This window comes from Xiphias gladius, chromosome 19 (genome assembly GCF_016859285.1).
Source record: "Xiphias gladius isolate SHS-SW01 ecotype Sanya breed wild chromosome 19, ASM1685928v1, whole genome shotgun sequence".
NCBI classification, from domain to species: Eukaryota; Metazoa; Chordata; class Actinopteri; order Istiophoriformes; family Xiphiidae; genus Xiphias; species Xiphias gladius.
The window spans coordinates 1,755,822-1,773,685 of record NC_053418.1 but is presented as its reverse complement, the minus strand read 5'-3'; the positions used below and the strand labels follow the sequence as shown (position 1 = coordinate 1,773,685).

At 47.9% G+C, this 17,864-nt stretch overlaps 1 protein-coding gene across 3 annotated transcripts in view; it reads left to right on the top strand.

The window, feature by feature from the left end:
• Positions 1-1,026: 1,026 nt before the first annotated feature.
• Positions 1,027-17,864, top strand: part of sh2d3cb (SH2 domain containing 3Cb) — a 33,865-nt gene continuing 17,027 nt past the window's right edge. For all 3 annotated transcript variants that reach the window (XM_040155027.1, XM_040155026.1, XM_040155028.1), the window contains exons 1-3: positions 1,027-1,144; positions 7,438-8,191; positions 16,855-16,894. In XM_040155027.1, the coding sequence (XP_040010961.1) occupies positions 1,126-1,144; positions 7,438-8,191; positions 16,855-16,894 (813 nt within the window). In that variant the 5' untranslated portion in view covers positions 1,027-1,125. The remainder of the gene's footprint in view (positions 1,145-7,437; positions 8,192-16,854; positions 16,895-17,864) is intronic.

The following is a 17,864-nucleotide window of genomic DNA, read 5'->3' as shown; positions in this document are numbered from 1 at the left end:
CCCTCCGTCCATTCTCGTAGTCGCTCGCCTGCACATCGTCACTGGATTATGTGGGTTTTTGCGTGAAATTCCTTCCTGTGCCAACGTACGTGTTGAGTAGAGTCAATCTCGTCACGTTTAAAAATAGACATGTATACATACATTTTTTTATTTTTATTTGTATGCATCAGTTGGTTGTTTTACCGGTTTTCTAATTGAACTGTCTTATAAATAGTGGAGGAAGCTTTTAGCTCCTTATCCTACGAGTAGAAATTCCACCCTGTAAAACGTGTTTACATTTAGGTAAAAGTCCTGCACTGAAAATGTTACTCAAGTAAAAGTATGTATAGTGAAATGCACGTTGCAAAACTAAAAGTACTTTTAATCCAAAGAGGTGAACATATACATCCCCGCGTTAGTTTTATACTGTTATGTATTATGTTACTGGATTATAGTTATTGAAGCTTTAATGCGTAATGATGTAGCTTCAGGAGTTGATTTCAACGTCTTTATATACATACATACATATATATGTATATAAAGAACACTGAAAATCCTGATCTGTAAAGCGGCTTCTAACTATAGCTGCGAAATAACTGTAGTGGAGTAAAAAGTAAAAATATTTGTCTCCGAGATGTCGTGGAGCAAAAGGAGGAAGTCTATGAGCATGTACACAGCTGCTTCCTGCCGGCGCTAAAAGAGGCTCCGTTACCCCCTTTTTTTGTCTCCACATTCAATTCAAATTCTCGTTCCCCATCGGACGGGGAGGACGTTTGATTAGGAAGGAGAAGCACTGATTCTGGTCTGTGCAGATTCAAAGTTAAACCCCCGTCAGAATGATTTCGTGGGGAAACGTCCAGAGTTGCTCAGCAGGCTGCATCACTGGATGCAGCCTGGAGACATTTCCACTGTTTAGCAAGAACATGACTTGTCACCTGATTGCATCAACATAACATGAAACTACTTTGCAATTGACACCCAGCGCTTCCGCTGTGTTGCGAAGACAGGAAGCAGATTCACAGCCGCTGAGGTGAAGAACACGCAGCTCTTTGCTTATCACCCAGTAGGAACCGGTGGAAGATACTGTTTTCATGACCATTTTATGTCTGAACATCTCAGGAAACCATCACATTCAACGTCTGAACCATGAACAAACGAAAACTGAGTAAGTTCCATTTTTCTGATGCTGCTGTGCAATATTTGGGACGTTTAGGGGACTTATTTCCTAAATTATCATTAGAGAAACATGACATCTTTGTAAAAAAGGTCAATCGAATGTTTGTAGTCCCTATAACATAATAGGAGCAATAGAAGGTAAACAAGGTCCTGATGTGGCAACACAGCAGATATCAGACTTTCTTCATCTATTAATCATTTTGTGTTTGTTTGTTTGATAAATAGGTCGATTTAAAAAACATCTAATGTAAAAATACTCCATTACACGTAAAATTCCTCCAGTATTAGAGGAAAAATGCACTTAATCCAAAGTGAAACTCCTCATTCAGCAGGAAAATGCTCCCCGTGACTGATGTAGATTGTTTTCATGACACTCAGCTGATGCTTCAGCAGCATTTTACAGTTGGGCAGTTCGGTCCAGCACGTCTACTCAAGCTCTCTACTCTAGTACAATTTTGAGGTACTTGCACTTTCCATTTTATCTTACTTGATAAATCTGCTTCACTAAACTTCAGAGACAAATCAAAAAAGAAAAAAACACACAGATAAACTACAGGGCTACAGGGTTGGCAGCATTTCTGGTTGTGGCTCCTTGTTCCATTTCAGATGTCCTTGAGTTGATGGCAGCTCAAATGAAGGAAAATGTCTGAAATCTGAAAAACGATTCGGTTTTTTTTCTTCGTCTTTCTCCCATTAATCATCTCACGGGCCCTCAGGTTTACCCCGCGACCCTTCGGAGGGGGCCCGACCCCCAGGTTGGGAACCGCCGGCTAAAACCAGCTCCAGCTGTAAAATGTTGCCTACACATTGATGAGGAACAAGTACTTCAGTAAATTTAGCTGATAATACTTTGGCACTCTTGCCTGAGAGGCGTTTTAAATGCAGGACGTCTACTTGTCATGGAGCATTTGAGTTTATCTTGTGCTGGTATTGTTCTGGTACTTTTACTCATATACAGGATCTGAATACTTCCTCGTCCACTGCTGCTAACGTGCTCATGGGAATCTGAAATGTGACAGCGGGTCACGAGCTGATGAGCTTAAAAAAAAAATCTGTTGTGTTTTTTTTTAAGCTCATCAGGATTTCGAAATTTTTTACTATTTCAATCTAAAAAGTTTTGCCGCCAAAGCTGTTCGGTAAATGTGGTGGAGTCAAAAGTAGAATAGTTGTCTCAACGATAAAGTAGCAGAAAATGGAAATAGGACAGGCCCCAGGGCCTCAAAGGTGAACTTGCTACCTGAGTCAATGTACTCAGTCACTGTTCACCACTGGAAAATGAATTATAGCAGAGAAAAGAGGCTGATTCAAGTTCATCTGTATAATCCTGTAAAAGAATGTGGTCCACTGACACTGTGCGATAGTGTGTGTTTGCGCGTGTGCGCGCGGGCTCTTTGTCCACTGTTCCACTTACAAACAGTTTTTCGGTCCATTGTAAATGAAGCATAGACGCGTCTTTGTGCCCTCTGAATGGACAGTGGCCTGGCAGAGAGCAGAGTTTTGCACAGAGCTGAGCTAAGAAAAGACAGCGAGTGTCTGCTGAAGGGACAGCGGCTCACTGTGCTGCGCTTCTGAATTTCACCCATGATGCATCTGAAGGCCGTTCATTCAGCCCAGTTAGGCGTGAAGACGGGACTGAAACTTTAGGACAGTAACCAAATCACTGTGCTGCCGTCCTCTGAGCTCGACAGGACGTCAAAAGCCCAGCGTAAACCGAAACATGCTCCAAAAGCCCGGCAGCAGGGCAGAGATATTCCCTGCTAAAGCTTTTGAGCCAGCCTCGCCCCTGTGACCAATCAGAGAAGGCCGGAGTAACAGGTGGGAGCTCAGGGCGGTCAATCAGTACGTGAACTCCCCTCTGGTCCACTACTCCTCCCGCCTCAGGCTAGTGTCAGCCGCCGGAAGACGGCGCTAGGCGGACTCACAGGCCAGCGAGCTAACTCGCGCATTAGCTGAGACAGCGCAGATCCCGGGGATGTGGACGAAGGGCTGGGCGAGTCACGTCTAATACAGCACAATATCACAAGTCGCAAATTTGCCCCAAGGACTTAACAATCTGTGCAGCATACGACACGCTCTGCCCGTAGACCCTCGAATGGAGCGGAGGGGTTTGCTTTCAAGTCTCGTGCATTTCCAGAACTCGCATGTTGTAGCTTCAAAAAGCTAGGCTAGCCTAGCGCGAAGACTGGAAGCAGGGGGGGAAATGCTAGTTTAGCTCCACCAAAAGAGAAAAAAAAAACAAACAAACTCTAAAACTAATAGTTTTATTCAAGACTAGTCTGCCGGATTTTGTTCAGAGTTCGTCCAGACCCCAGATCCACTTGAACTGTTGCACTGGAACCTCTCAGGATCCCCGGAGACCGTCCTCACCATAGTAGCGACGGCATCGCTCGCGTGTTCGGCGACCTATCCACATGTTGTCAACAACAACAAGCAACCTGTCGGCGGCTCGGCAAGTAATGACTGTTGATCCATCAGAAGGGAAGGCGAAAACGAGTGTGTGACTGTTACAGTGTCACCAAGCCTGGTAGGGAGGATGTGGGAGTGGATGGTTGTCCGTCACTTTGACATTGTAGATGATGCAAGTGTGTGTGAACTATGACCACAATCATTCTCCATAAGATGTAATATTCATGACTAAGTAAGTTAAAGTTCAGGAAAAAAAAAAAAACCAAAACACTTTTGGTCATTAGTTACCGAGAGCTTAACACTCCAGAACTCAGCAGATCCGCTTTATCGGGACTTTTTGTTTGAACAGATGACCAAACCCAGCGACCAAACAACCCACCAGCTGTCACCAGGATCTGATTCAGAAGTTGCTCAACTGTAACCGATGCAGGGAAGTGTGTGACATCACCTTTTTTCGAAACGAGCGCCGTCCCAAAGCAGTGAGTCGAGCGCAGGGAAAACCCCCTGAAATCGGTTCTAGCTTTGGCTGTTTCCTGTCCGTCGCTCAGAACAAGAAGCCGATGGGGAAAATAGGCTTTCAGGGCCTTTAAGCAAGCAGTTTGCCGTGCCTGAACCAGTTTTTGCAATAGATTCTATATTGGATGTTGTCGTGGGCCTGTCGACGAGTTGTTGACAGTAAGAGGGTGGACAGTAGGTTAAACAACAGCCTTTTAATCTCCCCTGCCTCCTCTGAAGAAGCTGCCGAGCTGCGTCTGACTCTCAGTGTCGTACGCGCATCGGGGCGTAGCTGGTTGCCACACAAAACGTATGGCGGCCGGGTGTTGATGGTGAGGCATTTATGACCTTGAGGACTGATTCACGGTGATCACTGCAAAAAATAGCATAAAAACAACCCGTAAAGATATGCTACTGATGCTACTGAATATTATTCTCCCACGACTTGTTAGCAGCTGTTTCCAGAACTGGTCTGTGGCTCTGGGTTGGGAACCACACCTTAAAGGAATAGTTTGGCTCTTATTTGCTTTCTGACAGAGAGAGAGAGAGAGTTGGATGAAAAGATTGAGACCATTCTGTCCGTTACATACGACGCCTCACGGCAGCCCGTTAGCTTAGCCTAAAGACTGCCAGAAAAGGCTAGCGTAACTTTGCCTGAAGGTTATAAAAAAAAATCCAGGGATCACGACCTCTGAAGCTCACTGACTGACACGTTGTATCTTGGCTGTTTAATCGGTTTATCTGTTAATTAGTGACCTGACTGTCTGCTGGCTGTAGCCTTGCATTTATTTAATGGACGGGGAAGCGAGCGGCGTCGGTTTTCTCATTTAACCCTCCGCCAGAGAGCGAATGTGCATTTCACAAAATGTCCGGCCAATCCTTTAACCAACAGGGGGGCAGGTCAGAAAATGGCAGAGGATTCATTTTTGTAAAAGTTACTTTTTGATGGCAATGACAATCAAAGTCATCCTGACAATCGGGGCATTAGATCACAAAGCACTTGTAATGGTCATTTTCGGAAGCTTTTCGGATTACAGGAACTTCGACTCTCACCAAATCCGACATCGCAGTAAAGACTTTGAGCAATTTAAGGTCATTGTCAACGTCTGATTTCATACAGTTTTAACAGATATATCTAACGGGCTGAAGAAGTAATCACGCATTTGGAGTGAAGAACACATTATGCAATGAAAAGGGAAAAAATGAAAATTCAAAGACTTGGATTTGTGCTAGAAATATTAATAATAATAATATAATAATATTTATATATTTCAATATTTTCATGGACTTGAAAATTTCCTTCCTCCCTACACAGCGAAAATATTGAGAAAAACATTCAGCGAAAGTCGTCAGGACTCAATTACAGCAGAGAAATCTGGTGGCTTCAAAAAAAAAAAGCAGCTTCTTTGCATCTGCACCTCCAGCATCTCCTTTCATTCTCTTTCTCAGAATCATTAGTCTATATTTAGCTGAGGAAATAAATATATCAATAAGTGTTTTGGGAGTCTAATAGGCCCCCCAGGGCAGAAACATAATCAAACACTGCTGAGATCTCGAGGGGCTCCGGTTCAGAGTAGAAACCGACGAGTGTTTCAGCAGACCAGGGTACACCAACATTCCTGGGATGACTCCAACGCAAAGACAACATTTTGGTTTTTTCACAGGACAAAGTGAAAATTAAACGTTCGCAGCTGCTGCTCCCAACTGGTCCCACATTATTCTTCGGTTCTCCTCAAAATGTACGAGTACGCGTCACGGAGGGAATCATTTATTCCTTGACCCTGAGCAGGATTAAAGAGGTGGATGGATGAACGAGAAGGATTTAAACCGTTTTGTCGGAAAAGCTGTCTCTGTATCTAATCACGAGGTTCACAGACACTGTTTGTCTTTTCCTGTTTTACTGACTGCATCGTGTCCTGTTTTGTACCAACAGTAACGTTTCCTGCAGTTTATCATTCATCGTTCATCTTATCTCAGATCAGACTTTCTGTGAATTAAAATCAAAACCTGCAGGGCTGCCTGTAATGTGTCAGAGGAGACTTGTAAGGCAGATACAGTATTATATATATATAAACGTTTTTGTTCATTTAATTGATAAATGAAGTTTGAGATACTGTTTAAACCGTAATATATATTTATCATCAATTTTGACCCCCCTTACTGAAAAAGAAAAGAAGGCTAACTCGCAGGCCAAGAGGTAAAACTCCTGGAGACCTACAGGGTCAAAGGTCAGAATACCGGCGTTAAATTTAATGGGAAACAGACTGAAGGTCTACAGCGACTCCAGTGGCCACACGAGGCCGTAATGCTCATAACAAATCTGCTGGAGTGAGTTTCCAGTTTGTCCTTGGGGGGGCGGGTAGTTGTCGAGGTCCCACCCGACCGGAGTCAACCACAGCTGTCAATCAGGACGTCACGTCCCCCTTTTTATAGCATCGAATAACTCAAATTATTTTCGGGGGTTTGGGGCCTGTACTGCAGCCAGCCACTAGGGGGGCGATCGAGGCGTTTCGGCTTCGCTTTTGGCGAGCTGTCGTGTCGTCCATCTTTATATACAGTCAGTGGTCGGCACGCAGGAAGTGCCGCTGAGGATGCCAGGAAGTAGGCCAAGTTTAGAAGCATTCGGTCATGAACTCGGTGAACTTAAGTGCCGGAGAAGTGGAAAGTCGATCACCTGATCACGAGATCACAAAAGAGATTATGGCGTGTTCAGACTAAATGCAAAGCAAAGTGGACTGCTAGTGTCTGCGGTCTGCGCTCAGTCTCCCTGCACCAGTGAACATCCAGTGAACCTGATCAGATGATAGCAGTAAGACAGCCAGCGACGCAGGAACCGACTGCTCGCGAGCTTGGCCCCTGACTGAACTCCAGCGCTCTCCGTCACCTCCCCCCGAGAAAACCCCCCCGTCTCCGTTGTTCGGGTCCCTGTGCGTGAGCGAGCCGGAGAGCTTTCTCGCCTCCCGTGCTGGCGATGCACGAACGCTCTGCGTGGCTCTAAAAATCAGGCAGCCGCGGGCAGATTAGGGGACGCGGACGTCCAACAGCCCCCCCCACGATGCATGGAGAAAGACAGCCCGACTGAAAGAGGTACAAAATGACCGCAACGCCACGTCGTTTGAGGTTGTTTTGTGTCACTTTCTGGTCATTTTCCACGACTTGTGTTAACACTCAGTTCTTGTAGAGGTTCTGAGACCTAAACGCCAACTGTCTGCCACCTTCTTGCTCCGGTACAATTATTTATTTTACGCATATTTGGCATCTGTGTAAAATCAGATCTCTGTTTTCCCCCCTCTTGTTTTTAAAATCATAAAGTCATCGTGTCTTCATTTACACACTGAGACTCGAACTCAAAGTGATGCATTACTACCTCCCGCCCCCCAGGTCTCAAGTGGTTTGGGAGCCTCACCAATATCTCCACCCGCCGCACACCGGAGAAGGCCAGTATCCGGGCGGCCCCGGAGCACGACGGGAGCTTCGCTGGTGCCAAGGCGGCAACGGCGGACGACGCGGAGTCCGGCCCGCACGGCCCCAGCTATGCCCGCTCCAGCGACATGTACACACATGTGGGCACTGTGCCCCGCAGTGAGAGGCAGAAGAAGAGCAGCAGGGGAATGAGGGAGCAGAGGAAGAAGAAGAAAGGGGAGAAGGAGGGGGAGGAGGAGGAGGGAGCGAGCGGAGGGCAGAGCCAGTGGAAGGTGGGGGAGCATGTCCGAGAGTCCCCCCTGCTCAGTGCACTTTCCAGCCTCAGTCTGACCAGCCTGGACCGGTCTCTGCCTGTGTCCGCAGCCGCCAGGCCGCTGCCCAGCACCCCCAAACCCAGCCGGGCTTCGCCTTTGACCTCTACACCCGAAAGCTGCCTCGGCGACCCTTCGGGAGACCCCGTCAAGAGCCGAGGAGCACCGTCGCGGAGCAAGGATGCCTTGGAAACTTGGGGACCCGTAGAGCAGCCGCCGAACATGGCAACTAACGGCCCCAAGGCGGTTTCCATGCAGGACTTGTACGTGCCGATGGACCCGATAGCTGAGGCAGCTGGCAACCGCGCGGGCGACCAAAAGGAGAGGCGGCGGGGAGTCGCAGGTACACAGGAAACCACAGACACCGCGAACGGCTCCCACGAGGTGGCGAGTGCTGACAGGTGAGGAAGCTGATTTACTAGACTTTGAGACGATGCAGCGAAGGTTCCAAAAATAGTCTGTTGTTTCTGTGACTGTGTGTCGGTGACTGGTACGAGACAGAATAAGGGAGACTGCTGCACTAGGACAAACACACACACACACACACACACACACACACACACTTTCTGATTTCAGAAAAGATTTGAAACAAGTTGGGGTTTTTTTGGTCGCAAATTAGTAACACACACACACACACACACACTAAAGAAGAAGGTCCTCCGAGCAGGTAACATACGATTGTTCATTTAACAATATAGACTGTGATTGTTAACACTAATGATTACGGCCGGTACCAATAGAGATGAAACAGTAAAAATACGTTTTTAAAAAAACTGTATCCTGACCGAGGCAGACTCCGACTAGTCGGTTATAGATTTGATTGAACGATACAATTAATATTGTTTGATGTGACGTTAAAAAAATACGATTAAACCCGTTTAATGTTCGAGATTATTCCTGTGCTACTGTGTGTTGCCTCGAGTGTGTGGAATTAACTAGGAGGAAAAAAACGAACGAGATTTTGTGACTAAAAAGGAAGAAAAAAAAAAGGAAAAGTCATATTTTCGACAGCACAAGAAAAAAGTCTTGAAGTCATGAGAACCAGACCAGAACCAGACCCACCAAGGTGCAGCGAAGAGTGACTAAGATGCAGGAAACATGGGAACCGGGGGGGGGGGGCACGGTGGCCGTAGCGGCGCGCATGCACGCTGTCCCGCCCGCTGCGGGTCCGGCGGTGGGACTGTGCGGGGCGAGGATGCGCGAGGCTGGCGACGTTGACCGTCGGTCAGACCGGCCAGTTGTTTAACGGAGAGCGAGGGAGACGGCGAGAGACCCGCTCTCGGAGCCAGGCTCCGGACGTGTTGGACGGACGTGAGACTGAGGAGGCGTCACCTGTCACCTGCTCAACGGGACCCGTCTTCATGTCTGAGATCCGGGGACTGTCCTAGACTCTGAACTCCAGTCCACTATCGCTGCGTGTGCTCCGTGTTTGGTGCATTTAGAGCGGAAACACACACACACGTTTTAGGTTAGTTTGATGTTGCCTTTAAACACGAGAAGCTCCGGACCAGTAAAACATTTACAACAACTAGTCGACTTTGAAGTCGGTGGGTTACCAGGCAGCAGTCTGTGTGTGTGTGTGTGTGTGTGTGTGTGTGTGTGTGTCTGTCTGTGTGTGTGTGTGTGTGTGTGTGTGTGTGTGTGTCTGTCTGTCTGTCTGTCTGTCTCTCTCTGTCTGTCTCTGTCTGTGTGTGTGTGTGTGTGTGTGTGTGTGTGTGTGTGTGTGTGTGTGTGTGTGTGTGTGTGTGTCTGTCTGTGTGTGTGTGTGTGTGTCTGTCTGTCTCCCTGTGTGTATGTGTGTGTGTGTGTGTCTGTCTGTGTGTATGTGTGTGTGTGTGTGTGTGTGTCTGTCTGTCTGTCTGTCTGTCTCTCTCTGTCTGTCTCTGTCTGTGTGTGTGTGTGTGTGTCTGTCTGTCTCCCTGTGTGTATGTGTGTGTGTGTGTGTCTGTCTGTGTGTATGTGTGTGTGTGTGTGTGTGTGTGTGTGTGTGTGAGTGTCTGTCTGTCTGTCTCCCTGTGTGTGTGTCTGTCTGTCTCTCTGTCTCTCTCTGTCTGTCTCTGTCTGTGTGTGTGTGTATGTGTGTGTCTGTCTGTCTGTTTGTCTCCCTGTGTGTATGTGTGTGTGTGTGTGTGTGTGTGAGTGTCTGTCTGTCTGTCTGTCTCTCTGTCTCTCTCTGTCTATCTGTGTGTGATTGTGTGTGTATCACGGGGGAGTGCAGCCTGGATCTGGACCGGACTGCACGTTGCATAAGCGGAGGAATTTGATCCTGCTTCTGTCGGGACAGCGCTAGGGTTTTGTTTTGGCCGAGAAGCGGCAGCCTGATCCTACCTGCTTCGGCCTGACCGTGACCTCTGACTGTTACGGTCCGGCGTGAGGAGGCCGGGTCGTATTTACAGCCTCGATTTTCTGACCTGCCCGCGTCAGAGGGTCGAAGGTGTTGTGGAACAGGCCGGTTTGACCGCTGGCAGAGTCCAGGGCTTCCCGGCGCCGGTGCCACGCCTCACCTGCGATGATGAGCAGGTCAGCTGACGACGGAGGACGACAGACCTGCGAAGCTTCAGGGAAAACGAATTTTAATGAGCGGGGAAGTCGTACACTGTAAAACATCGTGAAGATATTGATAAAATGAACATGCACATAACTCAACGTGTCTTTTTTACCATCGCTGGTACTGAACTGGTAAGAACTGACTCATTAAGCTCAGAAAATGTCAGTGTGAGAGCACATCTGTATGTGACATCTGTCAGCCTGACTGATCAGTCGTTGATTCAACCTAATATCTCGAGTTTATTGAAACTTGTTCTCCCAAGATCAGTGAACGCAACTCAGCTGGTCTCACATTTTCAAAGGCGGCAGGGGAACTCGTGTTTTTAAGTTGAACAAACTTAAAATGATTCACAGCCCAAGTAGTTTAGAAAACCTTTGTCACTGCAACAGAAAAACACAAGGTGGCCAGTTATGTGGAGTCTCTTATTTATGTAACGCTGCTGCAGGATTTCTGTCCAGTAGCCAGTTTGGCTGATTCTTAGGAACTTTCTCGGGACAATAAGTCAGACACTCGAGCAGCTCACCTTCACCTGCACAGCAACCAAATCGTCGGGCTGGGTTTTAAGGTCCAGTGTTCCTCACACAAGGGTTCGAAGTTCTCTGCTGACGTGTTGGTTTCTCCCCGGCGACAGTCACCCGGACCAGGTTAGATCCTTCGAGAAGAGCTACGCGCGCTTCCCGTCAAAAGCAGACGAACCCGCCAGGCGTTTCAAACACTCCAGAGTCCAACAGGGGTGCCTAGATTGTTAATTAAGTGGTGACAAATGTATGAGGTAATGTCAAAGCTAGTGACGACGCAAGTAAGCCAACGCTTTCTACCTACTTTAGGATTAAACATAAATCTGACCATAATGCACCGCACTAGGGCCTCTCTAACATAATCTCGAATTCAGACCGTCTCATTTTTATTCTGCTCTGGCTTCAAACGCTGTCTTCAGAACTAGGCCTTTCCACATTCCCATGACAACTTTAGCCAGCCAGTTGCAATTAGGTCGTTATAATCTGGTTTAGCACCCGGGAGAAGTATTTTGTTTTACTGAGGCTGAGGTTTTCCCGTCATGCGACCTCTCCTGCGGTCATGCAGGTAATCAGCACCGAAATCAGAAGCAGCGTGACGCTGTTGCCGCAAAAGCTCCCGGGGAGGCAGGGCTGGATTTACCTCGCTGTTGACCCCCCCCACACACACACAGAAACTATACACGGCTGTGTCATTATTTCCCAGGGCACCGAGAAACCAACCGCTAACCCAGACCTGAAGTGACGGGTTGATTAATCGATTCACGGAAAATGAATTGTTAAGAACGCTTCTCCAAAATGTGCTCGTTTCTGAGGTGTCTAGGACGGTAAACTCAGCATTTTGGGGTCTTTGAATGTGTTAACTCGGGCTTCGGGGAATAACGACGGACATGTGTCACCATTTTCTGGTGTCTTATGCACTGAGCAATTGTCAGACCTGCTGATAACGGACACAACTGTTGGTTGCAGCCCCACCGTGCTCTTGCGATGTAATAGTACGAGCTTACCCGAGGAACTTTGCAACAAATAAACTCAATGTGAAGAAAAACAAAAACAATCCAGGTCTTAAAACTAAAGTTTGACACACGGTTTCCTCGACGGCACCAGGGCCACTAGGTGGGGACCAGTCAGAGCTGATTTCTAACAGATTAGAGATGTCGACCCCAATGATACAGAGTAAACCTGGGGCTTTCGGGGCCCCTGGGCCTTTGCTGGGAGGAGGTCAGAGTGGATGGGGAGAAGAACTAAACAGAGACGGCGTCCTATCAGTCCAGTTCTGTTTTCCAGAGCAGAAGTGTTGACCTCCATATCAAAAAAGTGAAACAGACTCATCAACACTGTTTCTTCTCCACTTTGTGTTTATCTCCCCGTAGTAAACAGCTTCTGCTCTGTGTGTGTGTGTGTGTGTGTGTGTGGATGTCAAGCAGTGGTGTAACAGCTCCTCGCCGAAGGAGCAGGAAGTGCTGTAAAACTTGATGGTGGTTTGGGGAATGCAGCCCCCACGCTGGGTTCGCAGCTCTGAGTTTCCCTGGACCTTGACAAGGCTCCGGAAACCCTCATGTTGTCTCACAGATTTTTCTTTAACGGCGGTTCACATCGGGGTCTCGGTGAAATCTGCCGACCAACGGAACAAGATGCCTGTTTAAATGTTTGCGAAATTAATGAGCAGACAAGTTCCACAGAAACGTCAAGGCATCTTCAGACTGTGTTCACTCAGAGAACGAAAATGTCACAATCCTCTGAGGGATTCTCTCTCTCGCACAAAACGCACATTTCAGTTTTGCGAACAGAAAGGATCAGCGTGGAGCCTCAGTTTTTCAACTCCCACGTCGCTCACGGGATCGTACCTTTTTATTTAAAGCCTCTACACACTCGCACAGGCGTCTCCACTTATTTGGCCCGAGCTTTACTCGGTCCGTCTCGGCCTTGATCGACTGACACGCTCCTCACTCTCTGGCGGGTGTTCAGGGCCCGTCGTGGCCGAGGTTTTTTGAAAACAGTTTGATGTTATCTTGTTTACTCTCAGGCCACGAAGAGGTGCTCTCTGTGACCTGTTTTCCCCGTCAGCAAAGCCGGGTTGTAAACTAACCCGTCACATGTCACGGATGCCAGGACGCACCTGGCGACAAAAACAAGCGCCTAAGGGAGGCGTCTTGCACCGGGTGCCTGAAAACCACTAAGTGGTTCGTTAACTTGCACTTTGTGGAATGTCCCGCTGGTATAAAGTAAATGAAATTGATATGTAAGTACAGAGAAGTGTAGGAGAGCAAATAATAAGAGGAGAAAAACATAATCAGTCGATCAAGAAATCCAAATAGTGTCCAGGGACCCTCAGCAAACCAGCTGACTCCAAGAGAAAAGTGAGTTGTGTCTCACTTGCTGCTTGTAGTTTTAGGACTGGGTGTACACGCTGTATCGCTGTTAAAGGATCGTTTCGGTTTATTTCCCCTTAATGCGGCTATTGTGGCTCCGTGGGACGCGCTAGCCTCGCACTCGTCACCTCCACTGTTGAGATTCGCGTATTCTTTGGGCAGCCGGCCCCGAGCGTCCTACAGCTTTAAACGGGGCCGTGGAGTAACTCCTAAACAGTGCTACCATTTTTGACATTGAAGACACTTCGAAATACCAACACTATGCGAGTTTGTGACACACTGTAACTGTAGGGGCAGCAGGCCTACATTGAAGTGAAAATATATACTTATTGTGAAGCACTATTTAACATTATCGGATGGAGTAACTAATATTTGGTGTGGAACCAGAGCCGGATGAAATGTTTCAAGGTGTTTTCTCATGATCATAAGGAAGTTATTTCATGATCTCAGTAAATCAAACTCGCTTTCGTTAATATCTCTCATTATTTCCTGATCTATTTTTTGTCTTTTTTCTGCTGATTAAATAATGATTTCATGATCTCAGGAAAACAAGAGCGGTTTTGAGTCGGTCGCCTCAGATTACAATCACATACATGCACCTCCGCCCCGACCTTACAGAGAGTAACCCGGCGTTTGTCCAAAACAAGTCATTGGAAAAACACGAAGAGTCGTCTAAAGCAATTAGAAACAACAGGAGCAGCGATTTGGCATTTTTGACTGTCGGGGAGCTTCTCACGCAGTACGTCTCACTCGCATGTTCACACATGCTCGTGCGCGTTTGTTGTCTGGTCTCGGGGTTTGTGTTTGGGAACGAAAGGTCACCTCCGCCGAGGTTACTCATGGAAATATGCAACATGTTGAGGGAGAGCAGAGCGACTGAAAAAAAGAAAGAAAGAAAGGGTTTCACACTCCCGACGTGCAGTTTCACTGACACAACACATCGGTGCCGTCAGAAAGAAACCATGAAGCTGCACTTTGGGTGTTTTTCCCTCTTTCTAACGTCAGCTGAAAAGCCTCGGCGGTCCTCCGCGTGCTGAGCCCAGTCTGACTCCCAGAGCCCTCAGACTCGGTGAGGAGCCAGCTGGTGTGATTGCTGGATGGACATGGGTGAGAAAAGAAGAGTTTTGTGTTTTTCCCGCTGCAAACAGACGATTTCGCAGAGATTTCCCCCCCCACCATGAGAAGTTTGTTGTGTTGCAAGCTGTTGCTGGGTGGTGTCAGAATAACTCACCGCTGCTGTCAGAGGGTTGTGCAAGAGAACGGACGGACAGACAGGCAGGCAGACAGAAAACAGCATGTTCTGCGCTCACTGTGCTACTACTGTCGCTACTGCTGCTAGTGTCTAGGTTTGGGGGTTTTTTTTGTGTGTGTGTGTCTGTAGCAACAAGTACTGAAAACCACCAAAGTACAGTCATTTCAAGCTTGGCCTCCCGCTGCCTCAAAAAAACACCAGTTGACTGATATTAGCCTGAATAATTAGTTCAAAGTTGAGCACTGAAACTGTAACGCCAGTAATAACTCTAGTTAACCAAACTCGAGAAAATGAGTCTCAATAAACTTAAGAAAATAAGTTGGGTCAGGCCGGCAGATGTTACCTACAGATGTGCTTTCCGTTTACATTTTCCCAGTCTTGAAGAGGTAGCTCTTCCTCTGACAGCCGTCGGGGCAGAGGCAACGTGCGAGGCCGCTCGCGGTGACTCTGGTAAACTACAAGTGTTGCGGGGGAGGGGCCTTCATCGTCGTTGTCTTTATTACTATGAGAGGACTTCATGTGATACAATTTCAGCAGTACATCGTTCAGCTCGTCGTTCCAAGTCGAAAGAACCCATAAGTTCTGAAGCGGTTCTTAAGATAAAACTAAAAAACTTTGGGTTGAATAAATTGGAAATTAAAACTTTTCTACTTACGTAAAGTTCACGAGAAAAGATCCCTGCGTGATGTTTTACAGTGGAGAGTTGGCATCAAATCTCTGGTCAGATTTGTAGTCCGGTTTATTTATTCTGTGATCACACACTTCCTTATTTCTATCATCATTCCGCCAATTTTAGACAGAGTTTAATTCAGGCGACGTTCTCGTCGAGCTTCATGTGTGCAGACGACATTTAACATTTGACAACTTTGGCTCCTTTTGCTACCCGAAGGATTCGCCCGGTACCGGAACCACCGCCGTATCAGCGTCCTTCCACGTGAACGCGCGGTTATCTGGTCGTCACAGATCAGAGATTTCCGCTCTCGGTCAGAAGTGGGAAAGCAGAGGGCGAATTTGATCACTGTTGTTTGGTTGTTGCCCACGTTGCCAGGGAGATGATGCCGTCAGTCAGATCTGATTAAAACCACAGCCACAGAGCTCTGGTGAAGCAGACCGCCTGACTAATATACCACTTAAGATGTTTCGATGTGATTGTTGCTTATTTTGTCACCAGTATGAAACAGATGTGTAGTGTAGAGTATTTCATTCCATAGACCCTAAACTTTCCTAATGATTTATTACGAAGCTCCCTGGGGAAATCTACTCACTTCTAATTACTGGGGAAGTGGAGACGGCGCTCACGGTCAGTTTATTCGTTTGAACGAACGGCCGTCGCTTAGTCCTCCCAAAATGTGAGAGATTTCGTCGTAGAAACAACTTAAACGACGCCTGAAAACAACCCCAGAGCTGTCTAAGCCCATTTAGACAAACCCATCAAAAATACCACAAAACATCTGGAGCCGGAAGAAAGAGCACAGCTTCTCCAACAATGACTGGAATTCACAGCGAGAGGACGGATTTGGCAGTTTTGGATGTAATTGCAGAAGGTTCCAGGCAGAGGGAGCAGCGTGCATGAAAGCTCTATAGTGCAGACTTTGGGAACTGTTACAAAAATGAGTCCTGGGAACCAATAACAGAGCAATTCACACACTTTTTAGCCGTGTTAGCAGCTCTGGGGATTGCAGCGACTCCGGTCCAGACTGAAATATGCAACGGTTATCAGATGGACTGCCATGGTTTGGTACAAACGTAAACAGAGTCCAGAGGATGAATCCCAGGGACTCTGGTGATCCCCTGACTTTTCCTCTAGCGCCACCAGCAGCGTGAAAATACTCGCAAAACTAATGAGATTCCCATCAGCCCCAGCTCTGCGTTGGTCAGCATCGTGTTGGCGTGCTGATGTTAGCGTCTAGCCCAAAGTGCTGCTTTGCCTGAGTGTCGCCTCACAGAGCCGCTAGCGTGGCTGCGGGCGCCTGGTCCGGGTCGGCGAGCAGAGACGAGGTTCCCGTAACCCACTGATGTCTTCGCTGACGCAGCGGGGTGTGCGACAGCTGCCTTAGTGCACGGGAGGTCGGGGGGGACCGGCAGGCCCCGAAGCCTTCCTGCCCCAGTGCCCCATGATAAACAGTGGAAGCGACGAGCGGACGCACGCGTGCGCGCTCGATCCCCGCGGTCAGGCAAAGGCAAAAAAGTGGCTGAAACTACGGTGGGAAGCTGCAGACCTGACAAATGAAGCTATAGCTGTGGAAATGTTGTAAACTTCTCACACATACTGTGTGTATGTGTGTATATACACGCACACATAGCATTCAGCTACTCTATAACCAGTTAGCAGTTCGGATGTTTCTGCTGATGGGTGTACGTTGCTTTTGTCTTTCAGCCAGCGTGACTTGATGGACGGCAGTGGAGAATATGTGAAGGTAAGCTTGTTCTTAACACGGCCTCTAATCTGCTCTCATCTGACTCTAATTCTTTCTTAATGCGTTGCCTCCTTTCGCTGTGATGCTGCTTTTCTTACTTCCCCCCGTCGAGACGAGACGCTTTCTGTTCCCGGCGGTGGAACCCGTTTCAGTGAAGGTTCGGTCAAAGCTTGTTTCCGTCCCCTACGCACGGCGCTCGGGTTCTAGTTCAATCAGGACGGGTGACAGGACAGACACGGGGGAATGCGGCCCTCCGCGGTCAAATACTTTGAAGCTGCACTGGTTACCAATGGCAACCGCCGCGGCCTCGATTCGGCCGGCAGCTCGGCCCGGAAAAGGCGGAGAGAGACACAGAGAGCACGAGAATTTCCAGTTCATCGACTTATAATTGGATACTTGACAAACACACTTGTCTGAATGGGACAAGCTGGCAGTGAGTGATAATGCTAATGAAATTAAAGCTATTCATTAGGGGCTTCCAGGTCTTTACCCCACAACACACACACACACACACACACACACACACACACACACACACCCTCCCATTTTGTTTTGAAGTGGCCTGGGCCCAGTGCCCATCCCTTGATTCACAGTTGAGTGGGACAAACCATTTTGTCAAAGCAGGAGGGCAACTACGTATATAACGGTAATAACAGTAACTGCGGTGTGTGTGTGTGTGTGTGTGTGTGTGTGTGTGAGAAGCATTCCCAGCCTCTCCTTGGTTTACTGAAATACAGTAGCTTTTTTTTTTTTTTTTTTTTTGGTTTTGTTTGTGTAACGACGCGACAGACAAAGCTCCACTGAGTGATGACCCCGTCGCACAATGACGTTGCCACGGCGACGAGGCCAAGACTCCAGCATGAGTCTGGGTCTCGGGCCCCCGGTGCCGCCAGTGTGGATGCCAGTGTGGGAATGCCAGAGCCGTCCATCCTCCCTCCGTCCTCAGCCCCTCTGTCCTCTATTAACACGC